The following is a 24,296-nucleotide window of genomic DNA, read 5'->3' on the forward strand; positions in this document are numbered from 1 at the left end:
TTGCATACTATTAACTATGCTGTGTTCTACCAGGTTGACCAAGGAAATCAGACAGGCATCATGTATAAGATATCGGGAAGAACTACCACCTCTCTATTATCTTCAAAAAGGGAATTTTCTCTCCCCTTGGTTCGGAGAGAGAACTTCATAGCCTCGGGTAGTAAATATCTACAGCAAAAACAGCATCTCTTCAATCATTATAGGCATTTCTAATACGAATTTACTGGGTAATTCAGAGTAGATATTCATATTCTACGATGGATTCACGAGGGATCGCCAAGCTTTATTTTTAAGGCTATCAATGTCTGCAGAGAGACTTATTTGAAAACCAACAAAGTCGACAAAGAATAGGTATCGACAGTATACATATTGACTTCATAAATAATTGAAAGACTCCAAAAAACATAAAGTTGAGCATCACCAAGAAAAGTACGGCGACTACGTTTTTATCCCGACAAGCCTGTTTCGTGATTGCTCACTCACTGGGGGATTTTATTCTATATATAGATATATATATATTCGATTGCAAAAAGGTTGACACCTTTAAAAAGAATGATCCATGAATGATAAGTCCCAGCGCCTTCATGGGAATTTTGGAACAGAAACATAAACAGCTATTCACTTTTCTTATCGTTCATGGAATATTTCTTTGCATGATTATCCTTCTCTTTCAAGAAATCTAAGATAACTTCCATCATCCACCGTGTGCAATCAAAGGTGGTTATCATGTACATCTGACCCATGAAGTCGTTGATTCTCATCGTTTTGTGTAAACTGAACTCTTTTCATGGTAGAAACTTATTCGCAATCAGCGCATGTTGTTTAGAAATTCGGAGCCGCTCATTATATACGGTGTTTTCTTTAGAGAAATACACCCTAGTTTGAATATTTAACTACAATGGCCCTCATTTATTAACTACCTCCCTCATTAACAAGTGGCTACTGAAATTTTGCCGATAATTACTTAGAAGCCATGCCGGCTCTTCATTCATTTTATCTCAACATCTATTAATCGTTGACATTCAATGTCAACCTTTTCTACATGAGAATTCAAAACGAAAACGTATGAAATAGATAAACAAACATAATTATTAGGAAATCGTAGATAGAGGTTGTTATCAGGTGCATCTGACCCATGAAGTTGTTTCTAATCGTTTTGTGTAAACTGAATGCTTTTTCGGTGGATAAACGTTTTTGCAATCAGCGCATATTGTTTTGAAACTCGGAGCCGCTCATCAATCACAGGATTTTCTTCATAGAAATACACCCTAGTTTGAATATTTAACTGAACACTCGTGGCGTGAGTTTTAGACTGTGGCATTTTACAATAAAGGGCATTGACCACCAAGCATAATTTTAGCATGAAGAAGAGAGTTTTAAAATGTTCATAAAATATTAACTACCTCCCTCATTAACAAGAGGCTACTGAAATTTTGCTGATAATTACTTAAAAGCCATGCCGCTTCTTGATTCATTTTATCTCAACATCTATTAATTGCGGACATTTCTACATGAGAATTCAAAACGAAAAAGTATGAAATAGATAAATAAACATAATTCAGAATTTCTAACACATGCACTTAGGCTAAATATCATTACTTTTTCTAGCTAGTTTCTACGGTCTACCAGTGCTGACAGGGAGTTAAGTAAGTCTGTGTCTTGCGGCTGTTTGTATGATATGATCTGATCTGGCCAATAGGATCTTTAATGAGGCATCTTAAGAGGGCAGAAAAGTGTACAGTTAATTTACGTTTAATCCAAGATTTAAATTAGGGATTAAAAAGTGAGAAAGCGAAAGTTTCTACCAAGTTGTCAGCCAATTGAAATCAAGATACAGCTTGAATTTAGAAATTTGACAGTATAACAATGGTCGAGGGACAACTTGACGAATACTCCTCTTTGTGCAAAAATACAATTGCGTTGCATAACTAATGTATATCATTATCAACATCTTCTACTACTATTTGATGTGACGCATGTTGCATTTCTACAAAACACTTTTTGGCTTCTTCCAAGTTAGTTTATCAACTTCGGACGGAACTTATTTTTGCTAAATCGGTAAACTTCTAATTTTTGTGTTTCCCCGGCAGTCGAGGTACAAATTAACGAAAGGTGGTTCTTAAGTTTAATTAACGTGTGGGTTCCTCATTTGAGTTGTTAAGATTATACATCCAGTAGCGTTCATTGCGAATACATTCATTTGCTTGTGCGATATTTCATAGATCAAATGCATTACATGGACTACGTCCACACAAAGTAGGAATTAAAGAAGTAACTTTAGCAAAATCTAACTCTGAAACTTGTACTAAGCTCTAATTTTGGGTAAGTTTACACATTGAGCCGGTTCGCCCGCAACGAATTTGATCGGATCTCTCACAGCATTCGTCTTCAAACTTGTTTTTTCTTCTCGATGAAAACGCATATTCAACCAATAAGTCAGTCATACCTACACTTTTGCTTTGCTTAGTAAATATTGTGTTTAGGACACGCATTTTACCAACTGAATTTATGCCTCATTAATTAAGAGTAAAGAACTTTTCGAGGCGGGCAACTTAAAATCTCTAGTAATTTTATCGATAGTTACTTGTTCTGAAAAGTTGGTTACTGGTATCATATTCACTTCTTTCTTTTTTTTACTTCATTCGTACAGATGATAAAATGTATGAAGGCTTAACTCAGCAATTCCGTGGAAAGCTTTATTTAATTTTAGACTGTCTTGTCCATAAATATTTCTACAATACAACGAAAACATTTGTCTTTTCAATCAGGGCAATAATGAAATACTGGATGAAGGTGTTTACAGCTGTCTTCACCGGGGTTGCTATTACACATTTCAATATTGTGTCAGCCAAAGATAACTCGTCTACGAAGGAAGACGAACAGGAGATCAAATGGTTTCTCAATCTTACAATAACATGGATGGCCAAACCACCGTACGTCGCACTGCCTACCAATGGATCTATAGACAGCGGGCCTCAGGGACTAATCCGAGATACACTTTTACGGTACATGACTTTTGAGTGCGGTGTACTTTTTGGTGTTGAATACCAAATACAAGACCGGCGGGTAAACAGTGAATATGAAATGATCGAACTGCTGAGGCAAAACAAAGTCCACGTTGCAGCTCCTATTTTCGAGCCAAAAGGGGAGAGACATTACAGCGAGTTTCCGTTTTTCAAAGTGGTTGATTATCCAGGAACAGACTTCCTCACCTCTGAGGAAAGGAACAATAAGATGAGCTACGTTCTGGATGCCGTACTGAGGTCTTGGTCACTGCTAGCTGTTACTCTGGTCTTAACAGCCATCTCAGGGGTTATTATGTGGGCTTTGGTAGGTTTGCATTTGTGGAATCAAATTGTCTCTATCACTCCAATGTTATTTTCTAGGTATATTCACTACTTTTCTTCTTTCTTGCTGTTGAATAAAACCTTACATAACGATTTGCAAACATGTTTTTGTTCTCTTTTTTTTTCGCGGTTAACGGAGAGATCTTCCAATGTCAACTGAAAAGCCCATTTTATCAGAGAAAGATTGGAAACATTTATCACGACAGCCGATCAAAGGACAAAAATAAATCAGACACAGGCTTTCCAACTTAGGCGCAAAAAACTCCTTTCGCGCAATCATAACTATGTCACAAGCGTTTTCCATAAAATAAGAACGTTGTCGAAAGTGTGGAGTGTGCAGCAACCATTTCAGTTTGGATTATTTGATCATAAGATCATTTTTTTGTATCCTTATGTGACGGTTTAGAGCTTTCACAGCAAAAAAATTAATTTTGAGATCATCAAATTCTTCTAGTAACAGGATTTGATTACTTGCCTCGTTATCAACAACACTGGCCGGTTCATTTTGCAGCGGAGACTGAACTACGAGTTGGGGCTACACAAAATGGGGAGAACATGATTATATCTTTTTATTTACTTAATTAATGACACCTTCCTGTTTTCATATTTAACATTATTTTTTTCTTCTTTCAGGACACCTATTGGAACAGTGAAGAATTTCCGCGATCATTCATCAAAGGTTCATGGGATGGATTTTGGTGGTCCTTTATTTCGATGACCACAGTAGGGTAAACTCTTTAGTTAAATAACTAGCCTTGCAAAAATTAATGCCAGTAATTTTACCATTTTTAGTGATTTCATTGAAATTTATCGACCGACTTGTTTTGTAAGATGAGTCTACTTAACACTCCAAAAGTGTAGACAAACAAACCTGACATCACAAATTGGAATTGGACACCGAAGCAATGGACTAGAAAAGCCTCCTTCGTTGATGTCTAACGTTTAATTCGAGCCGTTTCAACATGGTTAAGCCATCTAATTCTAAATTTTCTCTCATAATTAATATGCAAGCAGAGTTACAAATCATAATTGATCTTTTTTGCCTTTAGCTATGGTGACAAATCTCCCAAATCTCTTCCTGCACGGATATTCTCCATTGTTTGGATCTTCGTGGGCCTGATTGTTATGGCTATCTTTACGGCGAACGTTACTACGGCACTGACGGCACTTACCCTGGAAACCGAACCAAGCAGCTTTGCTAATAAGAAGGTAGGGTGGATAGATTTCTGAACGATGAAAGAAATATAACGTGACATGTCATGGATAAATTAGCTATACAAACGGCCTGGAAAGTATCTCATGCATTCCCGAGTGGATTACTGTATAGATCAATACGAAAATGTTATCATTAACATACTCGTAATGATGTCTTGATTTTCCCGGCCTGGCCTTGTCCTTGGACTTTTCTTTCTCTTGGTCTTGCTCTTCTTCTTCTTCTTCCGCGTCCTCTCCTTGTTTTTCGTTGCCGTCGTCGTTCTCTTTGAAAACGATCCCATTACATTATCATAATAATGATGCAACTGTGTTTTGTAGAATACTTTTCTATATTTGACGATAAAACTTTCATCAGGTTGCAGTTTTAGGAAATGGGACAGAGTACCAACATGCACAACAAGAGGAAGCTGAACCAATAGGTATACGTACAATCCAAGAAGTACCGTGTGCTATTAGGCGTCCTTAAAATAATATAAAGTATATGCTAATAATTTTGGGAAATTATAGCAAATGCTGTTGGAAAGTGCTCAATACACATGAGTGTAGAGCGAAATACAGTTCAAAATGACTAAAGTGAAACACGCATGATTCCAGGGAATCATGCGTGTTTCATTTTAGTCATCTTGAACTGTAAAGCTACAGTATAAGCTATGTCAAAGCAAGGTCTATTTACCGCAGACGTTATCAGGAAATAATGTCTTGGACACGTCTATGGAGTATGTACGCTCAAATCCATGCCGATCAACTATTTTAATTCCTTCTTTTGTTAAGGTTTGTGCTGGTCTGCTGCGTTTATAATTTTTGTTTTGTTTTTGTTTTTTTGTTTTTGTTTTGTTTTTTTTTTTTGTTTTAAACTACTGCATTTAGTGCACACCAGTATCGACGACGCCGTCAAAGCTGTACAGTCCAAGGACGTGGATGGAATATTCATAGATCACTACACAAACATCTTTTATCACTCAAGAGAAAAATTGAAAACGCTTCTCACCGTCAAGAAATTGGAGCTTCAAAGAGGTGTCGGGGTTCTCTTTTCAAAGGACAGGAAATACCTAGCAGATTGCTTAAATTATCAACGTTCCACCATTTTAAGGTCGGCTCAAACCATCACTGCAACATATAAGGTAGTAAAGTAGAGCTTTAAGTTACGAAAACCCTTCGAGCAGCAAGCTCAGATCTGTGCATTTCTTGCTTGTCCGTATTCTTGTTATTATATAGTAGTTGTCTCTTTTTTTTTTCCTTTTTTGTTTTCTTTTGTTTTCGCGCATTCGTCAACTATTGTATGTGAAACGTGAAAAACATTTAACATTTAACTGAGCCGGCGACTTATGTTATCCGATCACTTACACAAAAGTGACTAATCTGATTAGTTCTACGAAATGGTCGGCACGATTTGAGTCATTATTAATGGATTAATTGATAAAATAATAATAATAATTGCCTTCCTTTTTGGCAGCTCACTAAGCGCAGTCTGGCAAAACAATTCAGTTTGTTTGACGATTCCTCCAGCTTTGTTAAAATATTGTTGTACATATTGCTTGGAGTTTTAGCAGGAATGCTTTGTATTGGAATAATATGGGACGGACTTATCAGGAAGAAGTCGGATAAGCAGAAAAATTCCGTGATGGAGTGGGGTAAGGTTGTTTTTTTTTGACAGTGTCCATTTGTTAATATATGAGAATCATATATGTGAACTGCGGCTAAAGAAATGAGTATAAGAGTGATCTTCGCAGTAATGAACACTACTAAAGCAGTAGTGAAAGTGAGGCCTGAAAAAATCGCTCTCATACTCAGTGTCCATTTGTCCATTATGTTCGGAATTATATTTTCTGCATGTTTTATTGATCTAACCGTTTCCATTGATACAACTGTCTATTCATTTTGAATTCTTTAGTTTCCTAATCTATCAATTTATTTACCCACCGGTCATTTGCGGATCAATTGACCCATCCATTCGTTCATTTCACAATCCTTCACTCATTCAACCAGCCATCTCTCCATCAACCATTCATTCGTCTCCCTATACATCCACCCATTCATTCATTCTTTCAGTTCATCCACCAATGTATCTGTTTATTTACGTTTTCATTTAGTTGCATGTTTAGTTTATTTATTAACTTCTAACGACGTCCCATGTCATAAAATTTACAGTGTAATGTGTAGTTCATAGTCATTGATGTTGTTTCCAGGCATCACTGAAAACTAAACCTCATTCATTTAACAGGAGCCGAAAACAAAGGGATGTCGTTAACTGAGAGAGAAAGTATTCTGAACGACTTTGAAGTGGCCAAAAGACTTCTTAAACAAATGCAAGATCATTTCACAGTACTGGAATCAAAAGTGTCAACAATTCGAGATAACCGGTAAACGGTGCGTTGGGATTTACAAATTGTGAAAAAAGGACACATGTGCAGCCAGTTCAAAATATATCTAAATTACATACTTATGTATGCGCTGATTTCTCTCCAAAGGCGGATAAATCTTGACATCTTTGTAAGAGGATAAAGCGAGGACGGCATTATCTATCTATGACAACTTAATTGTAGAAATTGCTGATAAAAAAGTGAACTTGTATATCAAACCTATCGTACCAAAGTATAGCTACAGTGTATGATTTCTGAATTTTTCAGGATTTATCTCCAGCTTCTACTTCAAATTTTTTTAAGATTATTGCTTATTATATCTGTCAATCTGCATCTTGAAATCTAAGCTTGACGGGAAAGTGGTCTATTCTTACGTATAAACTTACCGATAGCCTCTTACTTTCACCGTACAGACGAACTTAACGAATACAAATCCTCACCGATCTCCTTAATTAGGAGATTTCAAATTCTTGTTTAAGTCGAACGTCTAGCCTCACCTTCCTTAAGTTTTCAGCTCAATTAACAAAAAACAACTCGACATAACCTACTGTTTCATAATTGTCTCTCACAATCACTTTAATTGATAACACCTAAACCATGTGATAAGTTTTTACTTAGTTATAGAACTTGCATTGCATTTTGTCGTTTAATTAGTTCACCATATTAATTAGCTGCATGCATTCGGGCAGCAGAAAGGCTACCATAATGCCCTGCAAACAGAGTCTGCCTGGTTGATTATTCTGACCGTAAGCCGATACGACTGCAGATGTAACTCGCAGAGATTATGAACACATGTACACTAGGCTATCATCCTTTGATGGCGAGGGTGGCCGGCACGTAAGCAATTGTATTTATCTATATTATTCCTTGCTCAAAATAGTGCAAAATATGTAAAAATTTATTTAAACACAACACATAAGTGAAAAATAAACAAATAAATGAATGTTCAAAATTGAAAAAACCGAAAAGGAATTTCAAAAGTGCTAATGATTTTCATAAGTAATACGAAATTTCTCATTTCTTGTTTTTGTGTTTTTCTTTCTATTTGATTTATGGTTTGTTGGTTTGTTTTGCTTTCTTACTGTCTTGTTTAATTTCTTTCTCCCAATAAAATTTCACACTTTCTCAAAGAATTATAAGTCTTCCCTGGTAACGACATTTTAGTTCGCCGCGGCAGTGACTACGAGCGAAATTACTCAAGTTTTACATTTTCATCATAATTTCGGACAGCTGCAGGCGCTGGTATCACAATGACTTTCAGTTACTCATTTTCTTGACCTGCTGATTAGTCTTCAATCATTCGATATGTGCAGAAAATACGTTGTTTACGGAATCAAAGAGCTCACATAATGAAACACCGTGGTACTAACTCGATACAATGAAAAATGTTTTGTTAGATCAGATCGGTTAATTATTTCCAAAGTCATCAAATAGAGCGAGCAGCGTCGGGCTCGAGAGCCTTTCTTGAAACCAAAGAACTGGAAAACGGTTAATTCGTTTTTAAAATCTGCACATATTTCTTCCATAGCCTCTGACTAAAAAAATGTAATGATGATTTCCGCGATGACCTAATTTTCTTGACACCTTACCGGCAACGTAGTCATTTTGGGGTCTGGCGAATTTGAAAGTATGAAAATCAACATAAATACTATAACGTATTCTTTGTTTAGAGAGCAAGTAAACAAGCCAGCGAAGTAAAAGTTACCCCTTACATAAAGCTGTTGCGTGAGGGTATCGGTTTTAACTTCAGATTGCAAAAGAACGAAGGACACAGGGGCAATTGTCACGAAATTCGTTGAGGCAGGTGGATAACCCCTTAGTTTACCAACTCGTTTCCAGAATAAAAAAGCAGGTGAAGTGACTCCCAGTAGGAAGCTTGGTCACATTTTGTATTCTAAAGATTTCTTCAGCTCAGATAATTTTACCTTAACATAAAAACAGTAAATTGTATAACAAACGATTTCACGTACAGAAAGATGTGTTGTGCATGTCGATTGAGCTTTAAACAATAACAGCAACTTTTTCGGTGATTCGCTTTCAAAACTACAACCAAACTAAGATAAATGTTTTGCGACACAAAAATTACTTTTTGATAAAAAGGACCTGAAATATGCTAAAGGTATTACAATCGGTGTAGTCAGATAATTCTCTCTGTGTACTAATTTAACAATGCCTTATCTACATCTACAAATTAAATAAATCGAAAGAAACCTCTCTAAATTCGATATCACGATCTCAATATGAATAAACTTTGGTTTCTTAAAGAGAAATTATGCAGTATCTCTTTTCTTGAAAAGAGATACTGCTCGAATGGCATGAAATATGAATTCCAAGCGAAATTATGCAAGCATCTTTTCAAAAAGAACTTATGCAAGTATCTTTCAAAGAAAAATTATGCAAGTCATTTATGTAACAGATGGCCGCCAAAAAATCCTCACCTTCTGGACAAAAGGATTAATGAACGGGTGTTAGTGCACGCATTCCCACGACATGATGAGAATTTTTCTACCTGTAAAACAAGGTCAATTTTCGCGATCACCAGAACCGAAGGTCGAAGGTCAATCGCATAATATAGTTTCATCCGGAATTGAGCAAATTTCGGAATAAAAATAAGTCTCGATAACGCCTTTTTTTTCGTTTATTGAGAGTAAATCTATGTTACGATAAGAATAATGATTGACTGACATACAAACTGACTAACTAACTGACTGACTGAATGACTGATTGATTGATTGATTGATTGGACGATTGACTGACTAACTGATCGACTGAATAAATGACTGACTAGCAGACGGACTGACTGGACGACTGAATGACCGAATGACTGACTGACTGGACGACTAAATGACTGTATGACTGCGCTTATAGATCTAGTTTTAATCTCTTTAATGATGTAGGGATTTTCATATATATATATATATATATATACATTTTTTTTTTTTTTTTTTAGTATGTAAATATGGCGTAATTCAACTTTTGGGTTGCAAAATTATATAAATAAACTATCTATCTAGTTGACCAACAGACTGACTGACTGGACGACTGAATGACTGTAGGACTGACTCACTGACAAACTGACCTACTGTCTAAATGACTGACTGATTGACTGGACGACTGAGTGACTGAGTGACTGACTGATTTACTGGACGACTGCCTGACTGAGTGACTGACTAACTGATCTATTGATTAAATGACTGACCAACAGACTGACTGACTAGACGACTCAATGACTGACTCACTGACTAACTGACGGACTCTCTGAATGACTGACTAATTGACTGGACGGCTGACTGACGGACTGACTAACTGACCGACTGTCTGAATGACTGACTGCTTGACTGGACGACTGACTGACCGAATGGCTCACTGACTGGACGACTGACTGACTGACTGAACACTCATTGGAGTGCTTGCTCTCCAGTATGGCGTTGCTATGCGGTTTCTAAGCACGTGATCTCTAGCTGCAAAAGGCCTATTACAATCTTAAAAATTTAGACTCTGTACAATACCCTTTATCAAACAAAAAGGATGATTGAATTATTCATTCAGCGGCAGACTTACATTTAAAACATTCTTTTGTGATTTTGACATGAGGCTGTAATCGCCCCAGCAAGATACAGGAGTCCTCCTGAAGCAGATCGTTAATGAGAGAACGTGAAAGAAGAATATAAGAGTAGAAACCAAGGTCGTTTTACATATTTACACTTACAGGTGAGTCATAAACTAAGTTATCGATCATGTCAATTTAAGCATCTTTCTGTTAGTCATTTAGAAGTCCAAATATGAGTTGGTGTCACATGGGTGTCTCGTTTCACGACCTATCTCAATCATCAAAATGAAGGCCAAACGTTTGCGCAATCATTCGTTGCAGGCCGGTGAAAAACATAATTTTTGTCGTGAGCTTAATCTGTTTGAATCGAGGCAAACATTTAGTTGTCATTTAATTTAATTTTTCGTGTTTCAATTCATTTACAAGAGAAAGGATAGGGTTCTCATCGCATCATTCCTATAAAGTAGAGTGAAAAGGTAACTATTCCCGTTCCATTATTAATAATGACTACTCAAGTACAAAACTTTGAAAAATTATTCAGTGTAAAAAAATGTGAAATGATATCACTCGGCTTCTATAAAAGGAATTTGAAATACAGGGATCATTAACTGGGCTCGTGTAGAAAAAATACCTAATAAAATGGATTTTTACATTAAAAACGTACGTAACTGCAAAATGAATATTATTTGTAACACTAGCTCGTTAAAACATCTGCCTACTTTCAGCTGTAGTAATACAACAATGCTTTATATTTCCTCTCCTGGAAAAATAAATAGATGCTGAGGATAAGATAGAAGGGAGATCAATTTGCATTCTTTGTAGTAAAACACCGCATTTAGTGTATTCATATTTGAAACCAACTATGGAAATTAATCTGGATTAGCACTGATGATGTTTGCATCATTTCATAGCATACTCCAAAAACAAAATAATAAAAGATTAGCGCAAATTAAGGCTCACCCTACTTGAATGTTTTCGAATCTAAGAAAATATTTTATTTATAGAAATTGCAGTATTTCATGACCTAAATATCTTCAATCTTTTGACTTCGCATTTGAATTCACTACAGAATGACCGAGGCATCCTAAGGGAAAGGTTTCTGAAAATAGACTGATATTTTGTTGAAAAAACCGCCTGCTAAGTCAGATCGTCACACAAAAAAACAGTTGTAAGAGTAAGTCGCCAACTGTATGGTCAACTGATCAAGTGGAGAGCTAACGTATACTTCATTTAAACGAAAAACTTTGGATCGCTTCTGCAAAGTGCATGAAAAGAGTTCGTTACCATACTTATTTGAATTACCGGTAAGTCGATTCAAAATGTAGAAAACAAATTTTATTGCCATTTATAGATCTTCAATGGCGTACTTGTTAAACATACATGCATTTGTTGTTATTGGCATTGCTGGTTTTCATTTCCGACGTTCTTTGGCGGAAACCAACTCATCAACGCGCCCTTGGAAAAGAATACCTCTCTACCGGGATCTCACCATAGCCTGGATTGAAAGGCCTCCATATTTAACCTCCCCTTCTAACGAATCTTTTGACAACGAGGCCGCTGGGTTGTTTCGAGATGCGCTGTTAAAGTATTTGGTGTCTGAATGTGAAGATGATGGAAAATACAAATATTTTTACAAATTGCGAACAAGGAGAGCTCAAAGTGAATTTGAAATGATCGAGCTGTTGAGGCAAGACAAAGTCCACATGGCTGGTCCTATATTTAAACAACATGGCGATAAACAATACAATGAGTTTCTATTTTTCAAACTGCTTGATTATCCCGGAACCGAATACATAACAACAGCTGAAGAAGAAACCAGAGGTATCACTGTAGTATTGAATTCTGTGCTGAAGTCTTGGCCTTTGCTTGCATTTACCCTCGTCCTAACTGCCATCGCTGGAATTATCATCTGGCTGCTAGTAAGTATTGCACTACTGCTGAAACGAGGTGAGGTTCTACAACAGCCAATCCAATTTTGACCCCATTAATCGAGTCAATTTCAGGTAGTGGTGGACATGTAATATGTAGAATGAATTGTAATGTACACCAATGTGAAAACCGATCTTGCTTTAGCCGATAACGTTTCTTGGAATCCTAGGATTCAAACTGGAACAATGAGGAGTTTCCGCGTTCGTTCTTCAGAGGCTCCTGGGATGGATTTTGGTGGTCTTTCATTTCCATGACCACCGTGGGGTAAGGAAGGCTCTCATTATTAGGATTTATCTGTTAATTCAACTTAAAAGAAATTGACCGAAGCCTTAATTAATTGTGTCAGCCGTCATAATGATCAGGTAAATTTTATTTCTAAGGATGCATTTGATCGATGCAGTTTTCTCGTTTTCGGCAAAGACCGGGCCAATTCTTTTACAACAGGGGTACCGATCGACAATCGGTGTCGAAAACTCAGCTTTAGCTAATTAGTCAATAAAAGCAAAACCATTGACTTCTTCAGACTTTCCTTAATTAATCAGTTCATTTAAGTCACGACAGCACATGGTTTAAAAAATCATCAGATGCGCTCTCTGAGCTAATCGTCTTTTACCCTCACATACATACCCATAAAAATGTAGGTTTCATAAAATTGCATCGCCTTTTTGGTCTTCGCTAGATATGGAGACAAGGCTCCAAAATCTATCCTGGCTCGTATATTCTCGGTCGTCTGGATCCAGTTAAGCCTAATAATCATGGCTGTTTTTACGGCAAATGTCACATCTGCATTGACGGCTCTCTCTCTGCATCTGGAACCGACAAGTCTTAATGATGTTGATGTTAGTAAATATAATATAGCATTACATTAAAAAAAGCATCTGTTTTACAACATTGCTGACTCCAAGTAATCGGTCATAATTAAGAAAGAATGAGCTGGCTAAGCTGGTTATTTACCATTAATAAAAGCAAGGATCGTGTAAAAAAAGGAGATGGCAAAAACTGACATATACTTCTTACAAAGGGGGCCACACATGACTGGGGCGGATTCAGGGATGGTTCGGGTGGCTCGGTCGAACACCCTAAATTTTCCTTCAGAACGCTGGAAATCATGTTTCCGAAGACCTAATTTTCAAAATCTTGGACCCCTCAGAAGGGGAACAATTCTCCGAACCCCCCTCCGAACCCCCCTTGACTAAATCCTGGATCCGCCCCAGCATGCCCTTGAAAATTATACATGGTTCTTTAAATACACCGGTGCTGTGAGAGAGTCTGCCTTTTCAAACAAGAGAGGTCGTGAGGAACTAATAATAATAATAATAATAATAATAATAAAGGTCTTTATTAAGAATTATTGTGCAAACAGACGTGCAACGATTAACATGAATAGAATGAATAAGGAAAAAGAAAAGGTATCAATTACTATTGAAAAGACATCTATTAATAAAAACTGATTTAAAACGGCTTGTCTGAACCTTAGGCAAAATATAATTATGCGACCTAGTTCTCAACTGCCGTGTTCTCTGGGGAGGTAAGAGATCGCTCAACGCAGTGTTGGTGGAAGAGATCCTTTGCCATAATTTCTTATCTCTATTACAATGGATTCAACCCATCCAGAGTATGACGGATAATATTTTACGCTTTATCCTTAGGTTGCAGTGTTGAGCAATGGAACCGAATACCAGCATGCATTGGAAGAGAATGCACGGCCGAAAGGTCCATGGGAAGTCGACTAAAAATTAACTAAAAACAGAATGAACTGACATGATACATTTTGTAGTAACATGATTTTCTTTTATTGCTTAAACAGAATAAGTCCTCACGAAAAATTGAACATCAAATCTTCGGATTCTGCGCTCCGATGCTCTATCACTGAACCCTATAGACTCTTTGTTGAGTTAGGCTACCACAAGTTTAATTTGTTACCTGCATCCAGTATACCAATCGGATCAGCAATGGGGACCTTGAGCAGACCACGACGGCAACGGAATGAGGACGTAACGAAACAAAGGATCTAATTGGCACAATAATAGCTCAGCACATTTCTTAACCATCTCCTGCCAAGCAACAACTTTAAATCACCAAAATTTACGTTGTCCGGTAATGGAAACACCGACGGAAAATTATTTTGTTTAAACTTGGAACTTACCCCACTCACGTACATGATACTGAAGTTGAGGTGTGGCGCTAGAGACATTTAACACATCCAGATATCAGCGAAATTCTGACTAATTCATTGTTTAATTGACGTTTTCTTCGCCGTTGCCGTCCTGACTGCTTAAGGTCCCAATGTCCGAAATAAAAGCGTCGTTTTCATAGATAGAACGAGTAAAATGGTAAATTTTGAGCTCATGATCGATCATAAATTCAAAAAAGATCTTTTTCTTTTTTTTTTTTTTTTGTTGAGGAAGCGGGAACAATTTTCGGGATTAACTTAAAAACACTTGAAATTGATGCAATGGAATAGTTTTGCGAAGAAAAGCACAATTTCAAAGCACGTGACTGTGCATATTTGCATTTTAAAAAAAAAACAAACAAGAAAAAAGACTCAGTATTTATAATACCATATGTGCTTCGTTGTCAGCATCTGCTGCATGTTTGATTAATGCATAAAATAGAATATACCTCACAAAAAGACGGGGAAAAGAAATTTCACAGGAAAAACTTGGTGAAAGAACATTATCTATTGTTTTGTCTTCATAGTCTATGACAGCATTGACGTCGCCATTGAAGCACTGAAATCGAAGCAAGTGAACGGAATGCTATTGGACCGCTACGCGGCTTCATATTATCAAAGAGATGGCACACTGGAATCTTTTATCACTGTTAAGAAGTTAGATCTACAGAGAGATGTGGGAACGCTGTTCCATAACAGCAGAGAGAGTCTTGCTGAGTGCTTGGCAAACAAGTATCGCTCAGACATATGGAGATCGGTTCAAAGCGTTACTGACTTGTACAAGGTAATCTTTAATTTAATGGTAAAAAATGCCTCATTTTCCTTGTAAATTTTTCCACCAAAGTTCTAGGTCCCTTTATGCAATGCTCACCGATTTCTCGAAACCATGAGTATAGCAAAGTGAAGTAAACGACCTAAGTAATGCTTATGCCACACAGAAAAGAGTATTATAACAGTGTGCCTAATTTAATAAATGGTAAACATCACACTCAAGAAGCTAGAGTCGCTCTCGGCTATCGCCTCGAGCGACTCTTACGCTTCTTTCGTGCTTAGCAACCTCCCGCGTGCATCCATAACTCAGTAGTGTACGCTGTGGTGTTCACCATTTCTTTTATAAAAAACAATTTCTTGCGAAACATTTGCTTACTTGAAACAATTGCTTATGTCAGAAGCATACTCCCAAGGGAAAATAGTAGACAGTGTATAGACCAATCTAAGCGCGCGCTTTACGTGATTTATGCTTTAAAAGAAATTAGCAAACAGGCAAGCCAACCAAAAAGTAGCGCCTAACCATAAATAAAAAGGAAAGTATATCGTAATGCCATGGTTTCATTACATAATTAGCTTACACAACAAAGGCCTGAGACAAGCTTCAATCTCTTTGACGAGTCCTCCGTATTTGTCAGAGAGTCCATGTATATATCACTTGGAGTATTGGCTGCTTTGCTTGTCATCGGCACATCGTGGGAACTGCTCATTAGACTGAAAGGAAAAGGAAAACAAAATGTCGTCATACACGTAGGTGAGCGTGCAGATCAATTTTCTTTTAAAGTAAGCTTTTATACAAATTAGTATATACCACACACGTGAGCTCTGATTGGCTGGTTCGGAAGCGAACAGCAAGTACTATATATTCACCTCCACTTCGATGAATTGAGTTGTTAAATAAAATGAAGAGCCCAACAAAGTGGCTCAACAATTCAAAGTATTGTCAGCGCCAATGAAAATAGAAGGGTAAAAGAGTCTACGAAGATAAACTCAATTTATCCTCTGAACGCAGCGAGTTCAGATGCCGTTGAGAACAGCGACCATCTTAAAATTAGTACAAACAGATTTTTTTTTATCATGGAACGATGATTACCATTTATAAATTTGTGAATTTTCTTCGCAGAGGAGGCCACGAATAAAGAAATGTACATTGAGAGAGACACGATTCGGGCCGAACTTGAAGTTATGCGACGTCTTCTTCGCACAACACAAGAACAATTTGACAAACTGGAGTCCAAAGTTTTTAGTATGCGACTGAAATGACATCAAAAAGGATGTTAATTCATTGGACAAGGAGATCCCACGATGTTGTGTGTCTGTTCAGTAACAGATGCCGTGAAATGTAGTAAGACCAATAAAGTGCCACACGAAGTGCAGCCATGTGTATTAATGATGCTCTTACCGCATTTTGACATCTCCCATGACCTGTTACAAACTCTCGGCAACATGGAAATCTATTTCACTTAAGTTAAATGTCGTTGATGGTGATGTCATCCATGCGTATATCCTCCCAATAAATAAGTAAGAACCAATCAAAATGCGTGTAGTATTCAGCTTATTCTAGTTATAAAACATCATCGAGCTTTGCTAGCGCTATGAAGTTACAGTTGAACCTCTCCACAACGGCCACCTTGAGGACAGAAGAAAGTGGCCGTTGTGGAGAGGTGGCCGTTGCAGAGAAGTTAAATGACTTGTATGGACAGCCCGCCGGGACCAAAAAAGGTGGCCGTTGTGAAGAGGAGGCCATTAGAGAGAGGTGGCCGTTAGTAGAGGTTCGACTGTAACCGTTTGGTTAGCTGCATAGCTTTTTTTTTTAACGATGGCACCTCTTTTAATTAAAGAGAAAATCATTGGTGTGCTTATCAAAGACATGAAGGAACCACACATTAAACAAAGCACGAACTAATAAATCATGCTGTTCCACTTGCAGTATTCGAGAATTTTTTTTTTGTTTATATTTCGATTAAATAGGAGAATAATCGACACCTGCGCATGCCATCTTCGCTAAATTTAAGAAAGAAAATTTAGGAGATGGCCAAGAGGGATACGGATGATGAATGAGCTTAACTCCAGAGACCCCATAGTTCTCGAAGGTTCCGGTAACTTAACAGGTCCAGAAAGCTCTTCTGTTTTAATTCAAAATGGGGGTCTCAAGAGTTTTGAAAATTCTAAAATAAAACCACCAGCTGAAGAAAAAAAATGTACTGGTTAGAGTGTCAGTGACTAATTAAGACAACTCGTGATTTATTTTTCGTGGTTAATTTTTATGATAAATATTTGCTTTTGAAATAATCTTCAGAAATATTCAGAAAGAGCCATGATAGTTAAAACAGAATGTTTTGATTATATTTCCAAAATAAGAAGCCATATTTTTAGAGAAAACATGGAATTAGCTTAACGGAAGAATAGCACTCTCCAAAACATGGAACATAATTAAATATGAACTCATCAGTGAGTAAGAAAGCGCAGTATGAGCACTATATGTTTACCTTCTTTTGTTTGCGAAAGATAAGCGACTGGGTTTTCCGATAACGAGTTTTAATTTCAAAAATAAGTTATAGTGGACTTTGGACTTTTATAAAGCTTAGCTTCTTCTAACATAGTAGAGAATGCTAATGAAAGCAACTTGAAAAAAAAACATGGATAGAAGACAACAGTACCTCAGTTCAGGTTAGGTGCTCTCTGACCGAGCATAGTCTGATGTTTTTGTGTTCTCACACTTTGACTGAATAAATTATTTAACATGACTGGAAAGCTTTGAAGATTTTGCAAGGTCAAGATCAAAGTTCTAAAAAAAAGCCTATAGCAAAGAAATCTCCTGGACTTCCTAATCAAAATTATATACTATTGACTATGCTGTGTTCTACCAGGTTGACCAAGGAAATTAGTCATGCATCATGTATAAGATATCGGAAAGAACCCCCACCTCTCTATTATCTTCAAAAACAGAATTTTATATCCCCCTGTTTTGGAAAGGGAACTTCACAGCCTCGGGTAGTAAATAACTACAGCAAAAACAACATCTCTGTAATCATTAAAGGCATTTCTGATGCGAATTCACTGGGTAATTCAAAGTGATCACCAAGCTTTATTTTTAAGGCTATCAATGTCTACAAAAAGACTTATTTGAAAATCAACAAAGTCGACAAAGAATAGGTATGGACAGTATACATATTGATTTCATAAATAATAGAAAGACACCAGAAACATAAAGTTCAGCATCACCAAGCTTTATTTTTAAGGCTATCATGCCTGCAAAAGGACTTATTTGAAAATCGACAAAAAATAGGTATGTACGGTATACATATTTATTTCATAAATAATTGAAAGACTCCAAAAACATAAAGTTTAACATTAATGATTTAAACGTATCTAACGAAGTTAAGATTCGCCTTCGATTCTGTCACAGGATTTCGAAAGGTACCATATAATTACTAATAAATTTAGAGAGTTTTCGAAAAAATGTTTCGTAAGAGGCAGGGAAATAATCTCTCTGATTTCATTTGTTGCACTTTTCTTTTATTTGGATCGTTGCTCTTCCCTAGTTTTCCTTTCAACTGTATTTTTGCAAACGACGAAGAACTTTATCCGCTTAAATATGCTAGGTTGAAGTTATATTATCACTCGGTTCTCTGTAATAAGTTTCCTTCGTCAACATTAAATTTCCATTTCTTTCCTCAATTTAAAATCCCTTTTTCATTTTTCAGATACACAATGAGAAACTGGATATCGGTGCTCAAAGCTGTGATCGCTACCCTGTTTGCTACTAGCTTCCCTTTGACCGGTGCAGAAGATATCACGACTGGAACTGACGATATGGATTCGAGAGGGAAGAACTCAACTATAAGATTGTTGAGAGTAGCTTGGCTTTCGAAACCTCCATACTTAATGTTAAGCGAGAATAATTCTTTGGATGAACTTCCTTATGGGTTATTGAGAGACACTCTAGCTCCTTATATTGTAGTGAATTGTGGTCGCTCTCACAAGCCTCAGTCCATCACATACACATTTGAAGACAAGGGGAACAACTTCAGAAGCGAATCTGAATTGGTAGAAATTCTGCGAAGAAACGAAGCGGACGTAGTCGCCCCAATATTCGAAATCCCAGACGATCGACAATACAAAGAATTTCACTTTGTTAAAGTCGATAGTTATCCCGGAACTGATTTCATAACCACAGACCAAGAAACCAAAGCTTTGAAGGTTGTCTTATCAGCAATTTTTGAATCTTGGCCATTGCTTGTTGTTGCAGTAAATTTTACAGCCATCACTGGGATCATCATGTGGGCTTTGGTAAGTTTATTTGATCATGCGGATTATGCTTCATATTAAATGACATACAGCTAGACCACTATCTGGCACAAGATGCTAAGTTTAAACTATTGATTTTTTGATTACTGAATTAGGACAAACATTGTAACAGCGAAGAATTTTCACCCTCCTTCATCAAAGGCTCTGGGGATGGAATCTGGTGGTCATTTATCTCAATGACAACTGTTGGGTAGGAAAAAGTCTATTTCCCTCCAATCCCTTTACGTAGATCAATTCACTTGATAAAAACTATAATTAAAATTAGCGTTACGCCATATGTAATTGTTTTCCAGGTTCACTATTGCGTTTTTCATGTACCCTCTTATCTCCTTATCGATGAGGTACCGGTTTCATGCAATAAATCATGATATGAGGATCTAAGCATATTTTTTTTTCATGGTAAGACATGATCAGCGTGAACAAATGAGGCATAACAGTGGTTAGGAGGCCTAGACACTCTGGTTTCTCTGTTGGCTTTCCATCGTTGACATCAACATTACCATTTCAATTTAATTAGCTCCTTCGAGCTCATTCTTTACGCTATAAATACGTACGAATACTATGACATCAAGCTCAGACTCTCATAGATTTTTTTTTACTTAACGCACGAGTCAAACGTGGTTAGATAGCCTCAGCCACATATGCTTCACCCAGATTTCTTAGCTTGCTTTTATTTATATGCAAAAATATTCATGTCATTCTAAAACAGATATGGCGACAAGGTTCCGAAGTCGATGGCAGCTCGTATATTCTCCATATTTTGGATACTGATTGGTATCGTTGTCATGACGTTATTCATGGCAAACATCACCTCTGCGCTAACAACTGTCACACTAGAAACAGAACCAGCCAGCATATCTAATCTTAAGGTCTGTATCGTCAACAACTTTACTTCGAAAACAGTCTTTAAATTGAAAATATCACGTCTCTGTTTGGAGTCTAAGATTCATATTGGCGGCAGCCGTACTCTTTGCACTCCAGGCCCCGGTTGTTCGAAGGTTTGGTAACGCTATCCACTGCACATTACGTTTTGCTGTCCTTTATTCGCTGGATAGCGACTTATCCGTTGGATAGCGACTTATCCGTTGGATAAGCCCTCAGAACAATTGCCTTAATAGGGCTAAATAAACCTAAAACGTGAAGCTCCTATATTTCATGAACAAATAAATGAAAAAAATCTTGTTTTAAACTGTGGATGATACAAAACACCAAAATGACAGGTAATATAGATTACTTGAAATGCGTTTTAGGTTGCGGTGTTAGGAAATGGAACAGAATACCAACACGCACTGCATGAAGGAACTCACCCAGAAGGTATTTCAACTGAATAAATTGCAAATTTTAATCACAGATAAACAAAGTAATCTAGTAATTTTTGTGAAAAAACTTGCTACGATTCTTAAACCTTCACTTGATTCGTATTAACTATTAACTGTCTTTACGGCAAGGCTCATTCAGAAAGCGATCTCTTTACAGGCCTTGAATTTTACATTAACAAGCTCAGCCGCCCCGAAAGCATTTAGAAATTAGTTTCTTGCGTTGATTTTTTATCTTTTGCAAACTTTGGAAAAATTTAGGTCAAAACACTGAGGTCCCGATTGAAATATCGGTACCATTTTTTCTTTTTTTGCTCCTATAAAGCGTAAAAAACCAAAAAAATTAACTATGTTCTCATTCGTATATGGCTACGACTTCTTTCTGATTGTTCCCGGTGTTGGTCTCTTTTCGTATATAAATGAAACAACTTCTTTTGAGTCAGACTCCGGTCTTTTTGTTTCTCTGTACGTTGTTTCTTTTTTTTTTCAAAGCTAGCTTAAGTTAAGATGGAAAATTAACTCACGGAATCAATTTGCATTTAGCCGTTTAAATACAAGGATGATGCTCGCTTTACCATCCAAGATCTGTGATGATACCTTTGATTGAAGTTAAATATAGGAAAAATATTTCTTCCCTCTCAGTTCTAAATGAGTTTCCTTTGCATCCATGATTTTGATAAATTCTGCAAAGACTATGCCCTTACATTTAAATTACAACTTACACTCGGGCAAAAATCTAGAACTATCAAAAACACAAGGCTTTCTTACTCTGTTCTGCTCGGTCAGCGGTAATCTTATAGCATTTAACACTCAAAGTCATGATCCTTACTGATTAACAGAACGGCAATTTTTTTCTCTTTCTAGTCTATCACAAAATTGACGATATGATTCAATCAGTAAGAACTCAGGAAGTAAATGGGATGTTATTGGACCACTACACAGCTTCCCATTTTCAGCTAAAGGGCAAACTGGAATCTCTTGTCACGGTCAAGAAGTTGGAATTTCGGAGGGACATTGGAGTGCTCTTCTCAAAGGAATCATATAAACTTGTAAACTGCTTGAAATTAATACGTGCCAACATTTGGAGATCGGTTAAAGCCGTTACTGAGACGTTACAGGTATCGTACTCTCTTTTGCTTCTTATCGACGAGGATTTGTCCATAACTGCCCGACCGTCCAGACGATTTCTTCGCTGTTTAGAAGGCATCACAGATGTCCTTATCCAACAAAAAGTTCAACCAAATCATGCATAGTAATGCCCGATATAAATATATGCGAAGGCCTACTCGGATATGAATTCACATATGAAGTTAGCAAAAATCATAAATAATAATAAAAACAGGATAACCTGTAATCAAACTTAGACATGTGTGGAGCCTTATCAATAATATAGACTAGTCAGGATATAGACATGGAAATATGTCTTGGAAAACTGAACATAATTCACCATTAGCCTGAATTGGGATATTAATTTTAAGGAAGACACAATTCTCACTAAGAGGAAGGTAAATGTATTTAAAAGAAATGCAAGAAAAACAACTGCGATGTGGAGAGGAAAATTAAAAACAAATTGCAAAGGCGTTATTGCAGCCAAGAAGACCGCATAATCTATATAATGAAAACCAGATTAACCATGATATATGGATATATATTTCAATGTTCCCGACAATTCATCAAGACTTTGATCCGGCACAAAAACAAGGAAGAGAAATGGACATTGGAATGATTGACTAAGCCTTATTTTGACCAGTCCTTTTTATCGGGCTAGGGTAGTCCGTCTGAGAGACGAGGCGAGACAGGGTTTTGTATCCGTTAACACTGTCCAGGTTAGGTTCGGTATCGACGTCAAAAAAAATGGCGTATTATGCATGAACATCTCAGAAATAAGATAAACAAAAACAGGAGCCCATTAGTAATGGGCTCCTGACAAAAATCAGTGGCTTTGATTTGTCCAACTCTGCCTTACTGGTTTTTTTTATTTCAGCAAACGCAACCAAAGAGTGTCAAAATTGTCCGCCTTTTTAATGAATCCAACAGAGTAATAAAGTTTTCCATTTACATATCATTTGGGATTCTGCTGACTTTGATGATCATGGGGGTCATTTGGGAGATAAAGAGAAAGAAAGCAAGGTCTCTAAAAATCAAAGGAAAACATGAACTTGGTAAGACCATGGTTATACGATGTTAGGTTTAGATGGCTCTAAGATGAGGTTGAACTCACCACTAATGAACCAAGAATTGTGAAATAAAAATTTTTAGTTATCGGTAATTCTTGATTGTTGGTTCGCTGTAACTACTCTTTTTCAGTTGGTGAAGCTAAAGTAGAGAACTTGATACATTAAGATAAATTTTGGTATAATAGCGATCTTCATACACGATCTACACCGAAGCAAGGAATAAATTTACGACTGACCGTTACGATTATAAAAGCGTGAGCCCTTCGCTCCGACGAAGGGTTAACGCTCGAAACGTCAGCTTTTATAATCGTAACCGTGGCTAATTTACAATTTCAACTTTGTTGATATATTCAAATTATTTCGTTACCCCCACCGACGCAGCCCCAAACAGTTTCCTTAGAAACTATCAGCCTTTATTCATCTGTACCAAAATAGAACTATTGAATTGAAGTAAAACTATGATAGGCCATTGATGTGAACGAGAGTAGGATCAATGAAGTAACAAGATGCAAACAATTCTTTAATTACAGCCGAGGAGGGAAGCTTTGCAACAAAAGCATCGACGAGACTGAGCATAAACAATAATCTGGAGGCAGCGAGGGAACTTCTCCTTCAAATGCAAGAACGCTTCAACAACCTTGAAGCTGAAGTGAACAATTTCTCCGCATAATTACGAAGACATGTTATGTACTTCATTAAATTTACTATTATGCTATTAAGAACGTTTTCACTTTGATTCCTGACAAAACTGATGAAATTGAAGGTGTAATTTTTTCAGGCCCTTCAGGCCCGTCACGTTCACGCGTCATGAGATCAAAATGAAAGGAACTACAGCATGAAATAACAGTACTGATATCATAGCTTTACATCTGCTTCGCAGAAATTAAGCCTCAAAGTAAGGAGGGTGGAAGGGCAAAGAATTCTTTCGTCAACCACACCTCCTGAGAATCATCATCTTGGTCAACGGTAATAGTAATTTAAGCTCAGCGAAAAAACATCAGCAGAGCGTGGTTCGCTCAACTGTACCCCATAAAAGTTTATAATCAACAAAATTAGTAAAAAACCGAACAATAAACATGGTTCCTAGTTTGCGTTTTATTACATTTTAATTTTGTTCTGTATTAATTTCTTGATTGTTATTTTCCAATTA

General features: G+C 36.9%; 3 protein-coding genes across 11 annotated transcripts; all 3 read left to right on the top strand.

Moving 5' to 3' along the window:
- The first annotated feature begins 1,910 nt into the window (after nucleotides 1-1,910).
- On the top strand, nucleotides 1,911-10,616 carry LOC111320785 (uncharacterized). Of its 6 annotated transcripts, none has more exons than XM_088727579.1 (9): nucleotides 1,911-2,058; nucleotides 2,769-3,330; nucleotides 3,981-4,075; nucleotides 4,397-4,556; nucleotides 4,918-4,981; nucleotides 5,334-5,683; nucleotides 6,016-6,193; nucleotides 6,784-6,929; nucleotides 10,517-10,616. In XM_088727579.1, exons 2-8 carry the CDS (start codon nucleotides 2,776-2,778, stop codon nucleotides 6,924-6,926), a joined length of 1,545 nt encoding a protein of 514 aa, XP_088583705.1. In that variant the 5' UTR covers nucleotides 1,911-2,058; nucleotides 2,769-2,775; the 3' UTR covers nucleotides 6,927-6,929; nucleotides 10,517-10,616. The 6 variants fall into 6 exon arrangements, with proteins under 6 accessions (XP_088583705.1, XP_088583704.1, XP_088583701.1 ...); XM_088727578.1 differs by lacking the exon at nucleotides 10,517-10,616 and adding an exon at nucleotides 7,031-7,890; XM_088727575.1 differs by lacking the exon at nucleotides 10,517-10,616 and having other exon boundaries at nucleotides 6,784-7,890.
- LOC111320753 (uncharacterized) lies at nucleotides 10,522-16,718 on the top strand. Of its 2 annotated transcripts, XM_022923443.2 has the most exons (9): nucleotides 10,560-10,633; nucleotides 10,899-10,948; nucleotides 11,824-12,391; nucleotides 12,571-12,665; nucleotides 13,081-13,240; nucleotides 14,051-14,114; nucleotides 15,102-15,358; nucleotides 15,919-16,096; nucleotides 16,466-16,718. In XM_022923443.2, the coding sequence occupies exons 3-9, from the start codon at nucleotides 11,831-11,833 to the stop codon at nucleotides 16,603-16,605; spliced, it is 1,455 nt and encodes a 484-aa protein (XP_022779178.1). In that variant the 5' UTR covers nucleotides 10,560-10,633; nucleotides 10,899-10,948; nucleotides 11,824-11,830; the 3' UTR covers nucleotides 16,606-16,718. The 2 variants fall into 2 exon arrangements, with proteins under 2 accessions (XP_022779177.1, XP_022779178.1); XM_022923442.2 differs by lacking the exon at nucleotides 10,899-10,948 and having other exon boundaries at nucleotides 10,522-10,633.
- A 136-nt stretch (nucleotides 16,719-16,854) lies between these two features.
- LOC111320742 (uncharacterized) lies at nucleotides 16,855-24,249 on the top strand. 3 transcript variants are annotated; one of them, XM_088727584.1, is made up of 8 exons: nucleotides 16,855-18,498; nucleotides 19,050-19,635; nucleotides 19,749-19,843; nucleotides 20,363-20,522; nucleotides 20,904-20,967; nucleotides 21,834-22,087; nucleotides 22,954-23,131; nucleotides 23,677-24,249. In XM_088727584.1, the coding sequence occupies exons 2-8, from the start codon at nucleotides 19,057-19,059 to the stop codon at nucleotides 23,814-23,816; spliced, it is 1,470 nt and encodes a 489-aa protein (XP_088583710.1). In that variant the 5' UTR covers nucleotides 16,855-18,498; nucleotides 19,050-19,056; the 3' UTR covers nucleotides 23,817-24,249. The 3 variants fall into 3 exon arrangements, with proteins under 3 accessions (XP_088583710.1, XP_088583709.1, XP_022779163.2); XM_088727583.1 differs by lacking the exon at nucleotides 16,855-18,498 and adding an exon at nucleotides 18,515-18,631; XM_022923428.2 differs by lacking the exon at nucleotides 16,855-18,498 and adding an exon at nucleotides 18,703-18,762.
- Nucleotides 24,250-24,296: the final 47 nt, after the last annotated feature.

This window comes from Stylophora pistillata, chromosome 7 (assembly GCF_964205215.1).
Source record: "Stylophora pistillata chromosome 7, jaStyPist1.2, whole genome shotgun sequence".
Classification (NCBI taxonomy): domain Eukaryota; kingdom Metazoa; phylum Cnidaria; class Anthozoa; order Scleractinia; family Pocilloporidae; genus Stylophora; species Stylophora pistillata.